The sequence below is a fragment of the Heptranchias perlo genome, chromosome 13 (assembly GCF_035084215.1).
Source record: "Heptranchias perlo isolate sHepPer1 chromosome 13, sHepPer1.hap1, whole genome shotgun sequence".
NCBI classification, from domain to species: Eukaryota; Metazoa; Chordata; class Chondrichthyes; order Hexanchiformes; family Hexanchidae; genus Heptranchias; species Heptranchias perlo.
Genome location: NC_090337.1, coordinates 738,481 through 762,572, shown reverse-complemented (window position 1 = coordinate 762,572; position 24,092 = coordinate 738,481). Strand labels below are relative to the sequence as shown.

Sequence of the window (24,092 nt, the reverse complement as noted above, 5' to 3'; positions counted from 1 at the left end):
GTCCCACTCCACCCAGAGTCCGTCTCTGATTTTTGTATCATTGGGCCCATCAGTCCCACTCCACCCAGAGTCCGTCTCTGATTATTGTATCATTGGGCCCATCAGTCCCACTCCACCTAGAGTCCGTCTCTGATTATTGTATCATTGGGCCCATCAGTCCCACTCCACCTAGAGTCCGTCTCTGATTTTTGTATCATTGGGCCCATCAGTCCCACTCCACCTAGAGTCCGTCTCTGATTATTGTATCATTGGGCCCATCAGTCCCACTCCACCCAGAGTCCGTCTCTGATTTTTGTATAGTGGACTCTTTTCCAAACTATCTGTTGATCCCGTACTTGAGGAAATACCTTGAGAATCATGACGACATTCTCTTTAAAATCTCAGGTTCTTGGCAATTATAAGAAAAATGACAAGTTAGTTTTTTAATATGTGAAAAATGCAGCTGAATTAAAAAACTTAAAACAATCATTTCACTTCTAAAAGAGAAATGGAGAAATATTTGAAAAAGAAAAATGTAAAGTGTATTTAGGAAAGGAGAATGGACCAAAATCAATAGGTTTTTCAGAGATCTGGCACTGAAATGGCCTCCTCCTGTCCTATAAATTCATTACCCATTTTCTTTAAAAAGCTTTTTGCTGGTGTTGCAAAGATAGATGTGGATGGTGACTGGGTCAAAGGTCGGCAGTTCACTGCGGGGAAAGAGTTCAAATGCAACCAATGTAGAGTCTCTTTTGGTTAACGATAAGATCCAATTATGAAATGAATTTGTAGTAGTTACGATCCTGATCTTAGCCGGTGTCAGCCCAGTTTACAGAAAACATTATAATGGTAGCAAAATCCCTCGGCACCAACACTACACTTACCATGTGAATACAGCCTGAATCTAGATTCAGTGCCTAAACTGACCCTGCAGCAAAGGGAGAGGAGGCTCCAGCACAATTGTCTCACCTGTCCTAATTCAGAGTCAGTTCAGACAGCGGCATTTTCATTACACCGAAGGTAAATTAGTAATACCCCATCGGAGAGCATCCAGAGATAGGACATCCAGCTTGGGCTCGATGGGCCTAATGGCCTCCTTCTGTGCTGTAACCTTTCTATGATTCTAGGAGAGGAGAGCCTTGGGATAGGAGAGGGGAGAATCCTGGGATAGGAGAGGAGAGAATCCTGGGATAGGAGAGGAGAGAATCCTGGGATAGGAGAGGAGAGAATCCTGGGATAGGAGAGGGGAGAATCCTGGGATAGGAGAGGAGAGAATCCTGGGATAGGAGAGGAGAGAATCCTGGGATAGGAGAGGAGAGAATCCTGGGATAGGAGAGGGGAGAATCCTGGGATAGGAGAGGAGAGAATCCCGGGATAGGAGAGAGAATCCTGGGATAGGAGAGAGGAATCTTGGGATAGGAGAGGGGAGAATCCCAGGATAGGAGAGGAGGAAAGAGTCTCACAGTTTATGTGTTAATGTATCTTTGTGTTTGTACAGGAAATCCTTGCCCAGTTGTAAAGCCACCAGTTAATGGCAGAATCGAACCAGTCCAGGAGAAGTATTCATTCAAAGATCAAGTCCAGATCAGATGCAACACTGGATATAAATTTGTGAAGGTATTTTATATAAGAATCCCTGTTGTTCTGAAATCATTTTAGCATTGTTTCCGTATATCAGCCAGCGGTATTATTGCTTCATTCTTGCAAGTTTTATATATTAAAAAGCATAATTAAAAATATTGAATATTGATGAAATGTTTTTGCTGACACTGGGCCTCCAGCTACAAGTTCCGGTATCTCCACTCAGTCTCTTCCCATGGAAACTGCCACTTTAAATTCCTCCGCACCCCCCCCAACACCCCTCCCCCAGCCTGTTGTCAGTTTGGGGCAATGTCTGGAGATTCCCAGGCTCCCGCTCAAAATCCCACAACAACAATAAAAACCTTGCATATATACATCGTCCTTAATGTAGTAAAACATCCCAAGGTGCTTCACAGGAGCGATTATCAAACAAAATTTGACCCCAAGCCAACTAATGAGTTATTAGGACAGGTGACCAAAAGCTCGGTCAAAGTTAGGTTTTAAGGAGCATCTTAAAGGAGGAGAGAGAGGGAGAGAGGTTTAGGGAGGGAATTCCAGAGCTTAGGGCCGAGGCAGCTGAAGGCACGGCCACCAATGATGGAGTGATGGGAATCAGGGATGCGCAAGAGGCCAGAATTGGAGGAGTGCAGAGTGCAAAGCTGAAGGTCAGGCTAGGGTGTGTGGCCCAACTAAGAGTTCTATATACAAATGCACAGAGTATAAGGAATAAATTAAATGAACTACAGGTTCAAATTCAAATTGGAGGGTATGACATGATAGCTATTACTGAGACATGGCTGCAGGATGGTCAGGATTGGGAATTAAATATACCGGGTTATAAGGTCTACAGGAGAGACAGGGAAAATGGAAGAGGGGGAGGAGTAGCCTTAGTGATTAGAGATGAAATCACTTCAATGATAAAGGAGGATATAACGAGAGGTAAGCAGCCAACAGAGACCTTATGGGTTGAATTGAGAAATAGGAAAGGATCTAAGACTATAGTGGGAGTTGTATATAGGAGCCCTGGCAGCAGCTCTGAAGTGCTAGATTGTACAAATGCGGAGATTAGACAAGCATGTAACAAAGGCATAGTGGTCTTAATGGGGGACTTTAACCTTCACATAGATTGGGAAAAGCAGACTAGCAACTGTCAGAAAGGTGGTGAATTTCTTGAGTGTGTCCGGGATAGTTTTCTACAGCAGTATGTCCTAGAGGCAACAAGGGGGCAAGCCATACTAGATTTAGTAATGAGTAATGAACCAGATTTAGTTAACAGCTTAACTGTGTGTGAACATCTATCCAATAGTGATCATAACATGATCGAGTTCAAGGTAGTGTTTGAAAGGGAAAAAAGTGAGTCAGCTGCTAAGATTCTAGACTTGGGTAAGGCCGACTTCAATGGGATGAGACAGAGACTGTCCACAGTAAACTGGGCAAATCTGTTAATGGGTAAAATGACTGATGATCAGTGGGAAATGTTTAAAGAAACATTTAACGTGATACAGAATCGGTTTATACCCCTGAGGGGCAAGAACTCTACTTGCCAAAAAAAACAGCCATGGACAACTAAAGAGGTAAGGGACAGTATAAGACAGAAGGAAAGGGCATACAAAAAGGCAAAAAATGGCACAGATCCTGGCGAATGGGAAAGATACAAAGATCAACAAAGGGTCACAAAACAGATAGTAAGAGCTACAAAAAGAGAGTATAAAAAGAAACTTGCAAGGGATATCAAAACCAATACGAAGAACTTTTATAGTTATATTAGGAAAAAGAGGGTGGTCAGGAGCAGTGTTGGCCCCTTAAAAACTGAGAGTGGGGATATTGTCATTGACAATGGCGGACATGTTGAACAATTACTTTGCGTCAGTATTTACAGCAGAAAAAGAGGATAACATGCCGGAAATCCCAAGAAAACTAATATTGAATCGGGGACAGGGACTCAATAAAATTAACATAAGTAAAGCAACAGTAATGAAGAAAATAATAGCACTAAAGAGTGACAAATCCCCAGGACCAGATGGTTTCCATCCCAGGGTTTTAAAGGAAGTAGGTGAGCACATTGCGGATGCCCTAACTATAATCTTTCAAAGTTCTTTAGATTCAGGAACTGTCCCTCTGGATTGGAAAATTGCACATGTCACTCTGCTTTTTAAGAAAGGAGGGAGAGGGAAACTGGGGAATTATAGACCAGTTAGCCTAACATCTGTTGTGGGGAAAATGCTGGAGTCTGTAATTAAGGATAGGGTGACTGAACACCTCGAGAATTTTCAGTTAATCAGAGAGAGCCAGCATGGATTTGTGAAAGGTAGGTCGTGCCTGACAAACCTGATTGAATTTTTTGAAGAGGTGACTAAAGTAGTGGACAGGGGAATGTCAATGGATGTTATTTATATGGACTTCCAGAAGGCTTTTGATAAAGTCCCACATAAGAGACTGTTAGCTAAGATAGAAGCCCATGGAATCGAGGGAAAAGTACGGACTTGGTTAGGAAGTTGGCTGAGCGAAAGGCGACAGAGAGTAGGGATAATGGGTAGGTACTCACATTGGCAGGATGTGACTAGTGGAGTCCCGCAGGGATCTGTCTTGGGGCCTCAATTATTCACAATATTTATTAACGACTTAGATGAAGGCATAGAAAGTCTCATATCTAAGTTTGCCGATGACACAAAGATTGGTGGCATTGTAAGCAGTGTAGATGAAAACATAAAATTACAAAGGGATATTGATAGATTAGGTGAATGGGCAAAACTGTGGCAAATGGAATTCAATGTCGACAAATGTGAGTTCATCCACTTTGGATCAAAAAAGGATAGAACAGGGTACTTTCTAAATGGTAAAAAGTTAAAAACAGTGGATGTCCAAAGGGACTTAGGGGTTCAGATACAGAGATCATTGAAGTGTCATGAACAGGTGCAGAAAATAATCAATAAGGCTAATGGAATGCTGGCCTTTATATCCAGAGGACTAGAGTACAAGGGGGCAGGAGTTATGCTGCAGCTATACAAAACCCTAGTTAGACCGCACCTGGAGTACTGTGAGTAGTTCTGGGCACCGCACCTTCGGAAGGACATATTGGCCTTGGAGGGACTGCAGCGTAGGTTTACTAGAATGATACCCGGACTTCAAGGGTTAAGTTACGAGGAGAGATTACACAAATTGGGGTTGTATTCTCTGGAGTTTCGAAGGTTAAGGGGTGATCTGATCTAATCGAAGTTTATCAGATATTAAGGGGAACAGATAGGGTGGATAGAGAGAAACTATTTCTGCTGGTTGGGGATTTTAGGAGTAGGGGGCACAGTCTAAAAATTAGAGCAGACCTTTCAGGAGCGAGATTAGAAAACATTTCTACACACAAAGGGTGGTAGAAGTTTGGAACTCTCTTCCGCAAACGGCAATTGATACTAGCTCAATTGCTAAATTTAAATCTGAGATAGATTTTGGCAATCAAAGGTATTAAGGGATATGGGCCAAAGGCAGGTATATGGAGTTAGATCACAGATCAGCCATAGACTTATCAAATGGCGGAGCAGGCACGAGGGGCTGAATGGCCTACTCCTGTTCCTATGTTCCTATCTCGGAGCGTTGTAGGGCTGGAGGAGGTTACAGAGATAGGGAGAGGCGAGGCCATGGAGGGATTTGATAACAAGGATGAGAATTTTTAAATCGAGGCGTTCCCGGACCGGGAGCCAATGTCGGTCAGTGAGCACAGGGGGTGATGGGTGAACGGGACTTGGTGCGAGTTAGGATACGGGGCACCAACTTGAGCTTGGGATGAGCTGAAGTTTATGGAGGGTGGAAGATGGGAGACCGGGCAGGAGAGCATTGGAATATTCGAGTCCAGAGGTAACAGAGCCATGAATGAGGGTCTCAGCAGCAGATGAGCTGAGGCAGGGATGGAGACGGGCGATGTTACGGAGGTGGAAGTAGGCGGTCTTGGTGATGGAGAGGATATGGGGTCAGAAGCTCCTCTCAGGGTCAAATAGGAGGCCAAGGTTGTGAACGGTCTGGTTCAGCCTCAGACAGTGGCCGGGGAGAGGGATGGGGTCGGTGGATGGGGAGAGGGATGGAGTCGGTGGCCGGGGAGAGGGATGGAGTCGGTGGATGGGGAGAGGGATGGAGTCGGTGGCCGGGGAGAGGGATGGAGTCGGTGGATGGGGAGAGGGATGGAGTCGGTGGATGGGGAGAGGGATGGAGTCGGTGGATGGGGAGAGGGATGGAGTCGGTGGATGGGGAGAGGGATGGAGTCGGTGGCCGGGGAGAGGGATGGAGTCGGTGGATGGGGAGAGGGATGGAGTCGGTGGATGGGGAGAGGGATGGAGTCGGTGGATGGGGAGAGGGATGGAGTCGGTGGATGGGGAGAGGGATGGAGTCGGTGGATGGGGAGAGGGATGGAGTCGGTGGCCGGGGAGAGGGATGGAGTCGGTGGCCGGGGAGAGGGATGGAGTCGGTGGCCGGGGAGAGGGATGGAGTCGGTGTTTGGGGAGAGGGATGGACTCGGTGGCCGGGGAGAGGGATGGAGTCGGTGGATGGGGAGAGGGATGGAGTCGGTGGCCGGGGAGAGGGATGGAGTCGGTGGATGGGGAGAGGGATGGAGTCGGTGGCCGGGGAGAGGGATGGAGTCGGTGGATGGGGAGAGGGATGGAGTCGGTGGATGGGGAGAGGGATGGAGTCGGTGGATGGGGAGAGGGATGGAGTCGGTGGATGGGGAGAGGGATGGAGTCGGTGGATGGGGAGAGGGATGGAGTCGGTGGATGGGGAACGGAGTTTGTGGCAGGGACTGAAGGCAATGGGCAGGGAGAGGGATGGAATCGGTGAATGTTGCTGCTGGAAATCCCACCCAAGATGCAGTCACTGTGATGCGATGCCTGCAGAAAGCAGAAATTTGGGACATTCTGGGCCACATGTGGATTTCACACGGAATTGAAACGATGATCGATCCCGTGGGAATTTGGGCTTCCCACCTAGGGAGCAAATCAACGGACATTTGCCAAGCTTTGCAACTTTGGCAAGAATAGGCCCTTCGGAGAGGCAAGCTCCCCACCAGTGACCCCTGCTCCCCACCAGTGACCCCTGCTCCCCACCAGTGACCCCTGCTCCCCACCAGTGACCCCTTCTCCCCTCCAGTGACCCCTGCTCTCCACCAGTGACCCCTGATCCCCTCCAGTGACCCCTGCACACCTCCTGTAACCCCTGCTCCCCACCAGTGACCCCTGCTCCCCTCCAGTGACCCCTTCTCCCCTCCTGTAACTCCTGCTCTCCACCAGTGACCCCTGCTCCCCTCCAGTGACCCCTGCACACCTCCTGTAACCCCTGCTCCCCACCAGTGACCCCTGCTCCCCTCCAGTGACCCCTGCTCCCCTCCAGTGACCCCTGCTCCCCACCAGTGACCCCTGCACACCTCCTGTAACCCCTGCTCCCCACCAGTGACCCCTGCTCCCCTCCAGTGACCCCTGCTGCCCTCCAGTGACCCCTGCTCTCCACCAGTGACCCCTGCATACCTCCTGTAACTCCTGCTCTCCACCAGTGACCCCTGCTCCCCTCCAGTGACCCCTGCACACCTCCTGTAACCCCTGCTCCCCACCAGTGACCCCTGCTCCCCACCAGTGACCCCTGCTCCCCACCAGTGACCCCTGCTCCCCACCAGTGACCCCCGCAGGGCCACTATTGGCACGGGTAGCAACCCATAATATGCAAATGACCCGTCTCTGGGATCGAGTGCACATTTTTCGGTCTTGTACCTTCTCCTGTCTCATGTTTGCGCATTTCAAATCACCCAAGTGTTTCCTTGGGGAAATGTGCAGTAATTTGAGGGGATTATTGCTGAGAGCGTTGTCTAATCACAGCCAGAGTCACCGATAATAACATCGAGCTCTTGTGAATTGAGCAAAGTGTTGCACACTTCCCTCTGAGATCTTTATGCAGTTCTGCACCATCACTGAGGCAATTAAATCCTCCAATCAGGGTGCACGAAGATCGTGACTGAGTTACAGAAGTTTTGCTGCCGTCGGTGTTTCCAGTGAAATCAAAACATGGACAAAGAGTTTTAAACTTCAGTGGAAAAAAGAGACAGGAGATTTTTGTGAACCAATTGGCAGTACAAACGGTGGCGGCCTCCTCCAGGCTGGGACTAATGTTCTCGCAGGAACATTAACTCGTGCTGTGGGGGAGGGTTTAAACTAATTTGGTGGGGGAGGGGAACCAGGATGGAGCAGCAGAGAGGAGAGAGAGAGAGAGAGAGAAGGTGCACAGAAAACGAGCAGATGAAGAGCAACAGAATAAAGAATAGTGTCGAAAGAGCAGGAGCTCGTTGGAGGAAAAGAGCAAAGCCGACCAGTTTGGTGTGGGAATGCGAGTGTGTTAATGCGAGTGTGGGAATGCGAGTGTGGGAATGCGAGTGTGTTAATGCGAGTGTGGGAATGCGAGTGTGGGAATGCGAGTGTGGGAATGCGAGTGTAGGAATGCGAGTGTGTTAATGCGAGTGTGGGAATGCGAGTGTGGGAATGCGAGTGTGGGAATGCGAGTGTGGGAATGCGAGTGTGTTAATGCGAGTGTGGGAATGCGAGGAGTGTTACAACTAAAGTTTAATGAGCTACAGGCACAAATTGCCACATGGGGTTATGATATCGAGGCTGTAACGGAGACCTGGCTTAAACAGCAATGGGAACAAAATATTCCTGGCGACAATGTATTCAGCAGGGACAGGGAATGAGAAAAGCAAGGACGGAATGGGGTGGCACAGTATTGATCAAGGATAATATATCGACAGTGGGACGATATACTAGAGAGTTCAAAGACTAAATCTATTTGGTTAAAGTTAGGGAACAGGACAGGAGCAGTCAGATTACTGGGTGTTTAATAGACTGGGGAAAAAGACAGAGCAGAGGACCAGGAGGATGAAGGATTCCGAAAATGTATACAACAAGAACAGCACCAACCTGCATTTATATAGCGCCTTTAACATAGTAAAACGTCCCAAGATGCTTCACAGGAGCGATTATCAAACAAAATTTATCACCGAGCCACATAAGGAGATATTAGGTCAGGTGACCAAAAGCTTGGTCAAAGAGGTGGGTTTTAAGGAGAGTCTTGAAGGAGGAGAGAGAGGCCGAGGGGTTTAGGGAGGGAATTCCAGAGCTTAGGGCCGAGGCAGCTGAAGGCACGGCCGCCAATGGTGGAGCAATTAAAATCGGGGATGCACAAGAGACCAGAATTGGAGGAGCGCAGAGATCCCGGAGGGTTGTAGGGCTGGAGGAGGTTACAGAGATAGGGAGGGGCGAGGGCCATGGAGGGATTTGAAAACAAGGATGAGAATTTTAAAATCGAGGCATTCCTGGACCAGGAGCCAATGTAGGTCAGTGAGCACGGGGGGTGATGGATGAACGGGACTTGGTGCGAATTAGCACACGGGCAGCAGGGTTTTGGATGAGCTCAAGTTTATAGAGGATGGAAGATGGGATGCCGACCAGGAGAGCATTGGAATGTACAATTGAAATTTCGTAATCAGTGTGTTTCCAGCCCAACGAGGAAGGAAGCAGTGCTGGATCGAGTTCTGGGGAATGAAGTGGGTCAAGTGCAGTGTGTTTCATTGCTGCAACTCAGGACGACATGCACCCTAAACAGCGGAAGCAACATGCTATAGACAGAGCTAAGTGATTCCACAACCAATGGATCAGATCAAAGCTCTGCAGTCCTGCCACATCCAGTCATGAATCGTGGTGGACAATTAAACAACTAACGGGAGGAGGAGGCTCTGTAAACATCTCCATCCTCAATGATGACGGAGTCCAGCACGTGAGTGCAAAAGACAAGGCTGAAGCTTTGCAACCATCTTCAGCCAGAAGTGCCGAGTGGATGATCCATCTCGGCCTCCTCCCGATATCCCCACCATCACAGAAGCCAGTCTTCAGCCAATTCGATTCACTCCGCGTGATATCAAGAAACGGCTGAGTGCACTGGATACAGCAAAGGCTATGGGCCCCGACAACATCCCGGCTTCAGTGCTGAAGACTTGTGCTCCAGAACTAGCTGCGCCTCTAGCCAAGCTGTTCCAGTACAGCTACAACACTGGCATCTACCCGACAATGAGGAAAATTGCCCAGGTATGTCCTGTCCACAAAAAGCAGGACAAATCCAATCCGGCCAATTACCGCCCCATCAGTCTACTCTCAATCATCAGCAAAGTGATGGAAGGTGTCGTCGACAGTGCTATCAAGCGGCACTTACTCACCAATAACCTGCTCACCGATGCTCAGTTTGGGTTCCGCCAGGACCACTCGGCTCCAGACCTCATTACAGCATTGGTCCAAACATGGACAAAAGAGCTGAATTCCCGAGGTGAGGTGAGAGTGACTGCCCTTGACATCAAGGCAGCATTTGACCGAGTGTGGCACCAAGGAGCTCTAGTAAAATTGAAGTCAGTGGGAATCGGGGAAAAACTCTCCGGTGGCTGGAGTCATACCGAACACAAAGGAAGATGGTAGTGATTGTTGGAGGCCAATCATCTCAGCCCCAGGACATTGCTGCAGGAGTTCTTCAGGGCAGTGTCCTATGCCCAACCATCTTCAGCTGCTTCATCAATGACCTTCCCTCCATCATAAGGTCAGAAATGGGGATGTTCGCTGATGATTGCACAGTGTTCAGTTCCATTCGCAACCCCTCAGATAATGCCTGCATGCAGCAAGACTTGGACAACATCCAGGCTTGGGCTCATAAGTGGCAAGTAACATTCGCGCCAGACAAGTGCCAGGCAATGACCATCTCCAACAAGAGAGAGTCTAACCACCTCCCCTTGACATTCAACGGCATTACCATCGCCAAATCCACCTCCATCAACATCCTGGGGGTCACCATTGACCAGAAACTTAACTGGACCAGCCACATAAATACTGTGGACACAAGAGCAGGTCAGAGGCTGGGTATTCTGCGGCGAGTGACTCACCCCCTGATTCCCCAAAGCCTTTCCACCATCTACAAGGCACAAGTCAGGAGTGTGATGGAATACTCTCCACTTGCCTGGATGAGTGCAGCTCCAACAACACCCAAGAAGCTCGACACCATCCACGACAAAGCAGCCCGCTTGATTGGCACCCCATCCACCTCCCTAAACATTCACTCCCTTCACCACCGGTGCACAGTAGCTGCAGTGTGCACCATCCACAGGATGCACTGCAGCAACTCGCCAAGGCTTCTTCGACAGCACCTCCCAAACCCGCGACCTCTACCACCTAGAAGGACAAGAGCAGCAGGTACATGGGAACAACACCACCTGCACGTTCCCCTCCAAGTCACACACCATCACGACTTGGAAATATATCGCCGTTCCTTCATCGTCGCTGGGTCAAAATCCTGGAACTCCCTTCCTAACAGCACTGTGGGAGAACCTTCACCACACGGACTGCAGCGGTTCAAGAAGGCGGCTCACCACCACCTTCTCAAGGGCAATTAGGGATGGGCAATAAATGCCGGCCTCGCCAGTGACCCCCACATCCCATTAACGAATAAAAAAAAGAATATGATAAATGATTGGTGGGTAACATAAAAAGTGAACCCAAAAATATTTTATAAACATATGAAAAGTAAAAGGGTCGTTAAAGGAATGGTGGAGCCGATTAGGGACAAAAAACAGAAATCTTCTTGTGGAGGCAGAGGGCTCGGCTGAGGCACTGAATGAGGATTTCACATCTGTCTTCACACAAGAAGATGAAATTAATGTCGCAGTCGAGGAGGGGGGAGGGGGAGTAGAGATATTGGATAGGATAAAAATAGATAGAAAGGAGGTGCTGAACAGGTCGGCATCACTCCAAATTACCAGGTGACCCGGTCCGGATGGGATGCATCCGAGGTTGCTGAGGGAAGCAAGGGTGGAGCTAGCAGAAGCTCTGACCACAATCTTTCAATCCTGCTCGGATATGGGGATGGTGCCGGAGGACTGGAGGATTGCAAATGTTACACCCCTGTTCAAAAAAGGGGAGAGGGTTAAACCTGGTAACTACAGGCCAGTCCGTCTAATGTCAGTGGTGGGAAAACTATTAGAGACAATTGTCAAAAACAAAATTAATTCTCACTTGGAGAAGCTTGGGTTAATAAGGGACAGCCAGCACGGATTTGTTAAAAGCAAATTATGTCTGACTAACCTGAGTGAGTTCTTTGTTGAAGTAACAGAGAGGGTTGATGAGGGTAGTGCAGTAGATGTTGTGTATATGGACTTTCAAAAGGCATTTGATCAATTGACACATAACAGATTTATTTGGAAAACAGAAACACGTGGAATTAAAGGGACAGTGGTAACTTGGGGACGTAATTGGCTAAGGGATAGGAGGCAGAGAGTAGTGGTGAACGGATGTTTTTCTGATTGGAGAGAAGGATGCAGTGGGGTCACCCAGGGGTCAGTATTAGGACCATTGCTTTTCTTGTTATGCATAAATGACCTTTCTTGGGTATAGGGAATACTATTTCAAAGTTTGCGAATTATACAAAATTGGCATCATAGTGAGGAGGATAGAAGCAGACTTCAGGAGGACTTAGACAGACTGGTGAAATGGGCAGACACATGGCAGAGGAAATTTAATGCAGAGAGGTGTAAAGTGATGCACTTTGGGGGGAACAACATGGAGGCACAGTATAATCTCAATGGTGCTATTTTGAGGGGGTGCAAGAGCAGAGGGACCTGGGGGTGCAAATTCACAAATCTTTGAAGGTGGCAGGGCAAGTTGATAAGGCGGATAAGAAAGTGTATGGGATACTTGTCTTTGTAAATAGGGGCATTGAATACAAAAACAAGGAAGTTATGCTAAACCTTTACAAATCATTGGTTGGGCCTCAGCTGGAGTATTGTGTTCAATTCTGGGCACTTTAGGAAGTAGTTCCTCCTTCTGATCTGGCCTCCTTCCAGGAGTCGAGGCCGAGAGGAGCCTCTGGAAGCCTAGAGGAGTATAGAAAGTACAGGGATGACGTAAAAAAGGAAATAAGGAAAGCAAAGAGAGGGCATGAAAAAATATTAGCTAGTAAGATTAAAGAAAACCCAAAGATGTTTTATCAGTACATTAAGAACAAGAGGATAGTTAAGGAAAAGGTGGGACCTATCAGGGATGATAAGGGTAACTTGTGTGTAGAAGCAGAGGATGTGGGTAGGGTTTTAAATGAATATTTCGTCTCCGTATTCACAAAGGAAAGGGATGATTCGGACGTAGTAGTTAAAGAGGAGAGGTGTGAAATATTGGATAAGGTAAACATAACGAGAGAGGAAGTACTAGAGGGACTGGAATCCTTGAAAGTTGATAAGTCACCAGGGCCGGATGGATTGTTTCCCAGGCTATTGAAGGAAGCCAGGGAGGAAATAGCGGATGCTCTGAGGATCATTTTCCAATCCTCACTAGATACAGGGGAAGTACCGGAGGACTGGAAGACTGCAAACGTAGTACCATTGTTTAAAAAGGGTACGAGGGAAAGGCCGAACAATTATAGACCGGTCAGTCTTACCTCGGTGGTGGGCAAACTATTAGAATCAATACTGAGAGATAGGATAAACTGTCACTTGGAAAGGCATGGTTTAATCAGGGATAGTCAGCATGGATTTGTTCAGGGAAGGTCATGCCTTACAAATCTGATTGAATTCTTTGAGGAAGTGACAAGGAGGATTGATGAGGGTAGTGCAGTGGATGTTGTCGACATGGATTTTAGTAAGGCATTTGACAAGGTCCCACATGGCAGACTGGTCAGAAAGGTAAAAGCCCATGGGATACAGGGAAATGTGACGAATTGGATCCAAAATTTGCTCAGTTACAGGAAACAAAGGGTAAAAGTTGATGGATGCCTTTGCGAATGGAAATCCGTTTCCAGTGGTGTGCCACAGGGCTCAGAGTTGGGTCCCTTGCTGTTTGTGGTATATATTAATGATTTGGACTTGAACGTATGGGGCATGATTGGCAAATTTGCAGACAACACAAAAATTGGCCGTGTAGTTGATAGTGAAGAGGATAGCTGTAGACTCCAAGAAGATATCAATGGGTTGGTGGAGTGGGCGGAAAAGTGGCAAATGGAGTTCAACCCGGAGAAGTGTGAGGTAATGCACTTAGGGAGGGCAAACAGTAAAAGGGAATACACAGTAAACGGGAATATATTGAGAGGGGTAGAGGAAGTGAGAGACCTTGGAGTGCATGTGCACAGGTCCCTGAAGGTGCCAGTACAGTTAGATAAGGTTGTGAAGAAGGCATACGGAATGCTCTCTGTTATTAGCCGAGGTATAGAATACAAAAGCAAGGATGTAATGATGGAACTGTATAAAACGCTGGTAAGGCCACAGCTGGAGTATTGTGCGCAGTTCTGGTCACCACATTACAGGAAGGACGTAATTGCTCTGGAGAGAGTGCAGAGAAGATTTACAAGAATGTTGCCAGGGCTTGAAAATTGCAGCTACGAGGAGAGATTGGATAGGCTGGGGTTGTTTTCCTTGGAGCAGAGGAGGCTGAGGGGAGACTTGATTGAGGTGTACAAAATTATGAGGGGCCCAGATAGAGTAGACAGGAAGTACCTGTTTCCCCTAGCGGAGAGTTCAAGAACTAGAGGACATAGATTTAAGCTGATTGGCGGAAGGATTAGAGGGGACATGAGGAAAAACTTCTGTACCCAGAGGGTGGTGGGTGTATGGAATTCACTGCCCGAATTGGTGGTAGAGGCAGGGACCCTCAACTCTTTTAAAAAGTACCTGGACCTGCACCTAAAGTGCTTTAAGCTGCAGGGCTACGGACCGGGTGCTGGAGGTGGGGTTCGAATGGGCACCTGCCTGATTCTATAGCATTGGAACATTTCACGTCTCAGAATGGTTCACAGCTTCTTCCTGTTTATCTGAGGTGACATTTTTATTGAAATAACATTGACTTTAGGGAACTGCTTTACAAACACATTCAACTCTCGGACTCGGCTGCAAATCTAGCTGAGACAGACAGGAGGAAAGTTTCCTCACTCTGTTGCGTAGAATCATAGAATGGTTACAGCACAGAAGGAGGACATTCGGCCCATCCAGCCCGTGCCGGCTCTTTTTAAGAGCAATCCAGTTCGTCCCACTGCCCTGCTCTTTCCCCGGAGATCTGCTAATTTTTTCCCTTCAAGTATTTATCCAATTCCTTTTTGAAAGACATGATTGAATCTGCTTCCACCGCCCTTTCAGGCAGCGAATTCCAGATCCTAACTACTCCGGGGTCCTGGGTATGTGGGGAGAGTCTGGGGTCCTGGGTGTGTGGGGAGAGTCTGGGGTCCTGGGTGTGTGGGGAGAGTCTGGGGTCCTGGGTGTGTGGGGAGAGTCTGGGGTCCTGGGTGTGTGGGGAGAGTCTGGGGTCCTGGGTGTGTGGGGAGAGTCTGGGGTCCTGGGTGCTCAGACAGGCTGGAGAGAGATTGTTCCTTCTAAGCTGGATGGGGTGATTCACTTTAAGTGATCACCTGTTCTTGTTCTTTTGTGACAATGAACAGAAATAGCATCAATTGTACTGAGTCACTCTCATCTTATTCGTTGTCCTGTCTGTGGAATAAAGCAGCTTACCTTTCACTCCCAACCATTTCTCACCCTTGGTCTTAACTAGTTCTGTCCTGGAGAGATTGAAGGGGGTGTGGGTGTAAGATATGGAGACATGGTCCTGATCGCAAGGGCCACTCCTGGGTCTTCAAGGGGCAGTGGGCGTCCACTGCGATAAAAACTAGGTGTTTAGAGCCCTTACTGACACCACTGATGCCGTCGATGTACGTACGGAAGGGCTAAATCATAACTCGGCCATTTGTCTCAGTAAAGTGACAAGGGACGGGCCAGAGATGGAGGCTGACTGACTGAGCACGGGCCAGAGATGGAGGCTGACTGACTGAGCACGGGCCAGAGATGGAGGCTGACTGACTGAGCACGGGCCAGAGATGGAGGCTGACTGACTGAGCACGGGCCAGAGATGGAGGCTGCTCCTCTCTGCTCCTGATTCAAGCATTTAACAAACGGAAGCATTTAAAGCTTTTCCCTACAGCCATTGTTTGATATAATGTTGGGTGGTTTTTCAGGGCGGTGATGAGGTAGAAGCCTATCAGATCGAATGCCTGAAATCCGGAACGTGGAGCAGCAGCATTCCGACCTGTAAAGGTAAGAAATCAGAACCTGGGTGTTACCGTAAACACCTTAAAACAGGGCCTTCAAGATCCAAAGCAACAATAGTGAATCTTTCATGTCTGACCTATTCTCAGGGCAGTCAGATTTTTATTTTCAATGATGATAATTTTTTCATAAAAATGAATGGCCTGTGAAAAGCAGAGTGGCTGAATGTGCATTGACTGGGCCTGGTGAGTCAGGCCTTGAATCAGGATTTAATGCAGACCGTGTGGTCCTAGATTGTGAACCAGGAGTTAAATTGCCCAGGAAAGCAGTTCAGTAATTGATATCTCCAGCTTCATTCTTACTGCAATTGTCCCCGGAACTGATTCCATTAGCAACCTGAAGAGGGGAGAATGAAACCAGGAATTTACAGAATATTCAATAAAAACAGAAAATGCTGGAAATATGCAGCAGATCAGCACTTGGAACAAAAGAGAGGTTAATAATTCAGAAAACAGCGAGATAAGTGAGGTAGAGACAAACAAATGGAGGAGAGAGGAACAGGTAAAATCTCACTGGGCTTTTGCTCCTGAGCTTTGACCAGTGTTAATCTGTTGCCATTTATTAAAGGGCCCAATACATTATCCTTGTTCTGACATTACTTTTCAAATTTTCATTCTATCCTGTTGCATCTCTGACCTCGCCACTACATTCAGGCAGGTAAAAGCCACAATTAAACACTTGATCCACACAGATTCGACCTGATTCACTGTACACAATGAGGAAGAGAGCTAGCTCTGTGTACTAGGCTGTGTACTGGGCTGTATAATATCACTGTGTACTAGGCTGTGTGCTAGCACCGTGTACTAACACTGTGTATTAAACTGTGTGCGAGCACTAGGTACTAGGCTGTGTGCGAGTACTGTGTATTAAGTTATGTGCTAGCACTGTGTACTGGGCTGTGTACTAGCTCTGTGTATTAGTCTGTGTATCGTAACTGTGTACTAAGCTTTGTGCCAGCACTGTGTACTGGACTGTGTGCCAGCACTGTGTACTGGACTGTGTGCCAGCACTGTGTACTGGACTGTGTGCCAGCACTGTGTACTGGACTGTGTGCCAGCACTGTGTACTGGACTGTGTGCCAGCACTGTGTACTCGGCTGTGTGCTCCCACTGTGTACTGGACTGTGTGCTAGCACTGTGTACTGGACTGTGTGCTAGCACTGTGTACTGGACTGTGTGCTAGCACTGTGTACTGGACTGTGTGCTAGCACTGTGTACTCAGCTGTGTGCTAGCACTGTGTACTGGACTGTGTGCTCCCACTGTGTATTGGACTGTGTGCTAGCACTGTGTACTGGACTGTGTGCTAGCACTGTGTACTGGACTGTGTGCTAGCACTGTGTACTGGACTGTGTGCTAGCACTGTGTACTGGACTGTGTGCTCCCACTGTGTACTGGACTGTGTGCTCCCACTGTGTACTGGACTGTGTGCTAGCACTGTGTACTGGACTGTGTGCTAGCACTGTGTACTCAGCTGTGTGCTAGCACTGTGTACTGGACTGTGTGCTAGCACTGTGTACTGGACTGTGTGCTAGCACTGTGTACTCAGCTGTGTGCTAGCACTGTGTACTGGACTGTGTGCTCCCACTGTGTACTGGACTGTGTGCTAGCACTGTGTACTGGACTGTGTGCTAGCACTGTGTACTCAGCTGTGTGCTAGCACTGTGTACTGGACTGTGTGCTCCCACTGTGTACTGGACTGTGTGCTAGCACTGTGTACTGGACTGTGTGCTAGCACTGTGTACTCAGCTGTGTGCTAGCACTGTGTACTAGGTTGTGTACTAGCACTGTGTACTAGGTTGTTTACTAGGCTGTGTACTAGCACCGTGGACTAGGCTATGTACTAGCACTGTGTACCAGGCTGTGTACCAACCCAGTCATTCTCCAACTGTCTGATAAACTGCTCAGTGGTGACTCAGCAATCCTCCTGTTTAGCACATACGGCAAGTCAGGGTTTAAAAATAGCCAATCGGGCCAGAGAAAGTCAACTCTCGAATAACCTCAGTCCAGCTCAGCCCTCTAATGCCCTTTGACCCTAGCTTACTCCACTAGCACCCTCTGACCTTAGCTCATTCCACTGGTACCCTTTGACCCTAACTCACTTCTCTGGTACCCTTTGACCCTAACTCACTGTACTACTACCCTTTAACCCTAGCTCACTCCTCTATTGCCCTCTGACCCCAGTTAACTCCTCTCATACCCGAAGTCTTTTAGGGTCACATCCAATTGGCTTTGAGATTACCCTGTGCGAATGTTGGTGGACATTATGTAATGTGTTTGTACAAATTTTAATGCCGGTGTTGACCGACTTAATTTAGTATCCGTGCACTATTATTGGCACAGTCTAATTCCAAGCTCACTGTTCTGTGACTAACCCCAGTGTTTTTGTCTCCACAACTTTGTTGTGTAGATTATTCCAAACATTTCTCACTCTTTGAGTGAATGAATTCTTCCTGATATTTGCTCTAAATTACATCACACTGTTTTCTATCTTTCCTGACAGTCTGTTACTAATTTTCCTCTCTCTCTACTTCTCTGTCCTTCCATCTTCACTGAGTCAGAGACGGAGGCGAAGGACTGAAGACTGATCCCGAATCTTACCGACAGATTCAACTGTTGAGAACCGTTCACGGGAGGTCAGCAACTCACCAGGCGGAAGGGAATCCAAACAAACTGCAATAATTAAACATTTCTGTAAAGACCATTCTAGCACCAGTGGGAGTGAGTGGGCAAATGAAGAATAAACGACTTGCATTAACATAGTGCCTTTCACAACCTCAGGATGTCCCAAAGTCTTTACAGCCAATGAAGTACTTTTGAACTGTAGTCACTGTTGTAATGTAGGAAACGGGGCAGCCAATTTGCGCACAGCAAGATCCCACAAACAGCAATGTGATAATAACCAGATAATCTGTTTTAGTGATATTGGTTGAGGGATAAATATTGACCAGGACACTGGGGAGAACTCCCCTGCTCTTCTTCGAATACCCACCTGAGAGGGCAGAAGGGGCCTCGGTTTAACGTCTCATCTGAAAGACGGTACCTTCGACAGTGCAGCACTCCCTCAATACTGCACTGAAATGTCAGCATGGATTATGTGCTCAAGTCTCTGGAGTGGGAATTGAACCCACGAAAGTGCTATGGGGAGAGAGCGGGGCAGTGGGATTAGTTTGGGATTGATACAGGGCGATGGAGAGAGAGTGGGGCAGTGGGATTAGTTTGGGATTGATACAGGGCTATGGGGAGAGAGCGGGGCAGTGGGATTAGTTTGGGATTGATACAGGACTATGGAGAGGGAGTGGGGCAGTGGGATTAATTTGGGATTGATACAGGGCTATGGGGAGAGAGCGGGGCAGTGGGATTAGTTTGGGATTGATACAGGGCTATGGGGAGAGAGCGGGGCAGTGGGATTAGTTTGGGATTGATACAGGACTGTGGGGAGAGAGTGGGGCAGTGGGATTAGTTTGGGATTGATACAGGGCTATGGGGAGAGAGTGGGGCAGTGGGATTAGTTTGGGATTGATACAATGCTATGGGGAGAGAGTGGGGCAGTGGGATTAGTTTGGGATTGATACAGGGCTATGGGGAGAGAGTGGGGCAGTGGGATTAGATTGGGATTGATACAGGGCTATGGGGAGAGAGCGGAGCAGTGGGATTAGTTTGGGATTGATACAGGGCTATGGGGAGAGAGCGGGGCAGTGGGATTAGTTTGGGATTGATACAGGGCTATGGGGAGAGAGCGGGGCAGTGGGATTAGTGTGGGGATTGATACAGGGCTATGGGGAGAGTGCGGGGCAGTGGGATTAGTTTGGGATTGATACAGGGCTATGGGGAGAGAGCGGGGCAGTGGGATTAGTTTGGGATTGATACAGGGCTATGGGGAGAGAGCGGGGCAGTGGGATTAGTTTGGGATTGATACAGGGCAATGGGGAGAGAGCGGGGCAGTGGGATTAGTTTGGGATTGATACAGGACTATGGGGAGAGAGCGGGGCAGTGGGATTAGTTTGGGATTGATACAGGGCTATGGGGAGAGAGTGGGGCAGTGGGATTAGTTTGGGATTGATACAGGACTATGTGGAGAGAGCGGGGCAGTGGGATTAGTTTGGGATTGATACAGGACTATGGGGAGAGAGCGGGGCAGTGGGATTAGTTTGGGATTGATACAGGACTATGTGGAGAGAGCGGGGCAGTGGGATTAGTTTGGGATTGATACTGGACTGTGTGGAGAGAGCGGAGCAGTGGGATTAGTTTGGGATTGATACTGGACTATGTGGAGAGAGTGGGACTGGTTTTGTAATTTTCTTGCCCAGTCCCGGCAGAGACACTCTGGGCCGAATGGTCGAAGATTCTATGGCTTAAAGCCAATGAGGGTTCGGCCTGGGCTGAGCGTACCTGCTTTCGAGACCACTCATTGTACGAGAAACACTCTTTCTGTCCTGTTTTATTGACCATCGAGTTTGACACTGGATATCTGCAGCTGGTCGAACTGGTCGAGATGGGAACATGTGCCACAAAGTTTAAAGTGATCTTCTCGTGTGGATTTTATAATTAGTTCATTAACTGGTGTGTAATATAATCATACTGTTTTTGGAGTGTTATTTGCTGTCCTGATATAGCCTGAAGATTAAATTCTTCCACATTTGTCCTGTGTCTGTGAATCAAATGCCTGCAGTATGTCATCAATAATATATTCACTATCTCTGAATGGTCGGGGTGGACAAATCGATCACCCAGAACAGAAAGTTAGTCCATTCACTATTGGAGGACAATCGTCCATCTGCAGAACCTGTCCACAATTGGCTGCCACCAGGATTCCACATTCCCAACTGATGCCATCATCATATATCCTGGGAATCACCCCACTAGCATTCTGAAGATGGCCTTAGACCGCGTTTGCAGTGGGTTAAATGCCCCTCCCAGTGTGGTACTGAGCCTTACTGAGCGGGAAGAGCCCAGGTTTAGTCCCCAGTCTTGGCTGATTCAGCAGCTCGGGTACAATAAGCAGCCTTAGTGTCCCTGGACTGGAGGGAGGGGCATAGGAACAGCATCGCATTGTGTGCAGGAGTTAGTTTGTTCTGACCCTAAACATTTACCTGAGGAAGGAGGAAGTCTCCGAAAGCTTGTGAATTTAAAATAAAATTGCTGGACTATAACTTGGTGTTGTAAAATTGTTTACAATTGTTCTGACAAAGGCAGAGAGTAATCATTCTCTCAGTCTATCTCAATCCCCTGGCCTTTGGCTACATTTATTGCTCACTCCCAGTTGTCCCCAGATCGGGATATGGAACCAAGGTGAGTAAATGGAGTTAAAGTACAGATTAGCCATGATTTAATTGAATGGCTGAATGGTCTTCTCCTGTTTCGATGTTCTTGTGCCCTGACGGGAATTAAGAGCCAACCAGATGGTGTGGGACTGGAGTCACATATAGGCCCAGACCGGGTAAGGATGGCAGGTTTCCTTCTCTAAAGGACATTAGTGAACCAGTTGGGTTTCTATGTCAATCTGTCAGTTTCCTGGTCACAGCCCACAAATCAGCAGATTTATTGAATTTCCACGGTGGGATTTGATCTCCTGATGGTGAACATCGTCACACACTCCCGTACACGGACTCACTGCGCTGCTGACATGCAGGACGGATGGGTGGAGGGTTGAGGGATCTCGTTATTCACTTCTCCAGTATGAGTGTTTTATTCATTCTGTATTGGTCGCTAAGACCTAACTTAGCCACGATATACTGCGTAAGGTGAAATCGGCAGCGAGTGTGTCCATTCCTCGTGTGAGCGTTGACCGGCAGGCTTGGATTTTCCTTCATGGCGGGTTGACTGCTGGGTGGTGTATCAGGACTGCCCTCCCATCCAGCAGCACGACCTGCCTCTCACAAACCACACACTCAGGGTGGACTCCCAGCGTTATTTGCCCCCTCTGCTCAGTGACCGAAGTTTAATGACCTCACCAGGTTAGCCAAGGTAACAGGAGGTAACGCTGCATGTTTCACATTTCCAAATACCTTGTCTTCCATGTACTGCACCCGCTGCTGATCTGAAATACCCGGAGAGAGGACAACAACTTTCACCCCCATCACCCCACACCCATCACACCCCACCACCATCACCCCCATCATACCCATCACCCCCCATCACCCCCATCACACCCCCATCACCCCCATCACCCCCCATCACACCCCACTACCATCACCCCCATCACACCCCCCATCACCCCCATCACACCCCCCATCACCCCCATCACACCCCCCATCACCCCCATCACCCCCATCACGCCCCCCATCACCCCCATCACACCCCCCATCACCCCCATCACCCAAATCACACCCCCCATCACCCCCATCACACCCCCCATCACCCCCATCACCCCCATCACACCCCCCATCACCCCCATCACACCCCCCATCACCCCCTTCACACCCCCCATCACCCCCATCATACCCATCACCCCCATCACACCCCCCATCACCCCCATCACACCCCCCATCACCCCCTTCACACCCCCCATCACCCCCATCATACCCATCATCCCCATCACCCCCCCATCACGCCCATCACACCCCCCATCACCCCCATCACCCCCATCACACCCCCCATCACCCCCATCACACCCCCCATCACACCCCCCATCACCCCCTTCACACCCCCCATCACCCCCATCATACCCATCACCCCCCATCACCCCCATCACCCCCTTCACACCCCCCATCACACACCCATCACCCCCATCACCCCACACCACCATCACCCCCTTCCACCATCACCCCCCATCACATCCATCACCCCCCATCACACCCATCACCCCCCATCACACCCATCACACCCATCACCCCCCATCGCCCCCATCACCCCCCATCACCCCCATCACACCCCCATCATCCCCATCACACCCCCATCACCCCCCATCACACCCATCACCCCCCCCATCACACCCCCATCACCCCCATCACCCCCATCACACCCCCATCACCCCCATCACACCCCCATCACCCCCATCACACCCCCCATCACCACCCCATCACCCCCATCACACCCTCCATCACACCCATCACCCCCATCACCCTCATCACACCCCCCATCACCCCCATCACAGCCCCCATCACCCCCATCACACCCTCCATCACACCCATCACCCCCCCGTCACCCCCATCACACCCCCCATCACCCCCATCACACCCATCACCCCCCCATCACCCCCATCACACCCCCCATCACCCCCATCACACCCCCCATCACCCCCATCACACCCCCCATCACCCCCATCACACCCATCACCCCCCCATCACCCCCATCACACCCCCCATCACCCCCATCACACCCCCCATCACCCCATCACACCCCCCATCACCACCCCATCACACCCATCACCCCCCATCACCCCCATCACCCCCATCACACCCATCACCCCCCATCACCCCCATCACACCCCCCATCACCCCCATCACACCCCCCATCATCACACCCATCACACCCATCACCCCCCATCACCCCCATCACCCCCATCACACCCCCCATCACCCCCATCACACCCCCCATCATCACCCCCATCACACCCATCACCCCCCATCACCCCCATCACCCCCATCACACCCCCCATCACCCCCATCACACCCCCCATCATCACACCCATCACCCCCCCATCACACCCATCACACCCCCCATCACCCCCATCACACCCCCCATCACCTACATCACCCCCCATCACCCCCATCAGACCCCCCATCACCCCCCCATCACACCCATCACCCCCCATCACCCCCATCACACCCCCCATCACCTACATCACCCCCCATCACCCCCATCACCCCCCCATCACCCCCCATCACCCCCATCACCCCCCCATCACCCCCCATCACACCCATCACCCCCATCACACCCCCCATCACCCCCATCACACCCCCCATCACCCCCATCACACCCCCCATCACCCCCATCACCCCCATCACACCCCCATCACCCCCATAACCCCCATCACCCCCATCACACCCCCCATCACCCCCATCACACCCCCCATCACCCCCATCACCCCCATCACACCCCCATCACCCCCATAACCCCCATCACACCCCCCATCACCCCCATCACACCCCCCATCACCCCCATCACACCCCCCATCACCCCCATCACACCCCCCATCACCCCCATCACACCCTCCATCACACCCATCACCCCCATCACACCCCCATCACCCCCATCACACCCCCCATCATCACACCCATCACACCCCCCATCACCCCCATCACACCCATCACCCCCTTCACCCCCCATCACCCCCATCACCCCCATCACACCCCCATCACCCCCAATCACACCCCCCATCACCCCCCATTACCCCCATCACCCCCCCATCACCCCCATCACACCCCCATCACCCCCATCACACCCCCATCACACCCCCCATCAC

General features: G+C 49.6%; 1 protein-coding gene across 5 annotated transcripts in view; it reads left to right on the top strand.

Annotated features, from left to right (window-relative positions):
- The window catches only part of masp1 (MBL associated serine protease 1), a 409,480-nt gene that overhangs the window by 197,310 nt on the left and 188,078 nt on the right, over window positions 1-24,092 (top strand). For 4 of the 5 annotated variants that reach the window (XR_010965392.1, XM_067994819.1, XM_067994820.1 and 1 more), the window contains exons 7-8: window positions 1,478-1,596; window positions 15,598-15,676. Coding sequence is in view for 4 of the 5 variants with exons in the window: in XM_067994819.1 (XP_067850920.1) it covers window positions 1,478-1,596; window positions 15,598-15,676 (198 nt within the window). In the remaining variant the exon portion in view is untranslated. Of the gene's footprint in view, window positions 1-1,477; window positions 1,597-15,597; window positions 15,677-18,246; window positions 18,915-24,092 lie in introns of those variants that run through there. The other variant, XM_067994821.1, reaches the window with a different exon arrangement.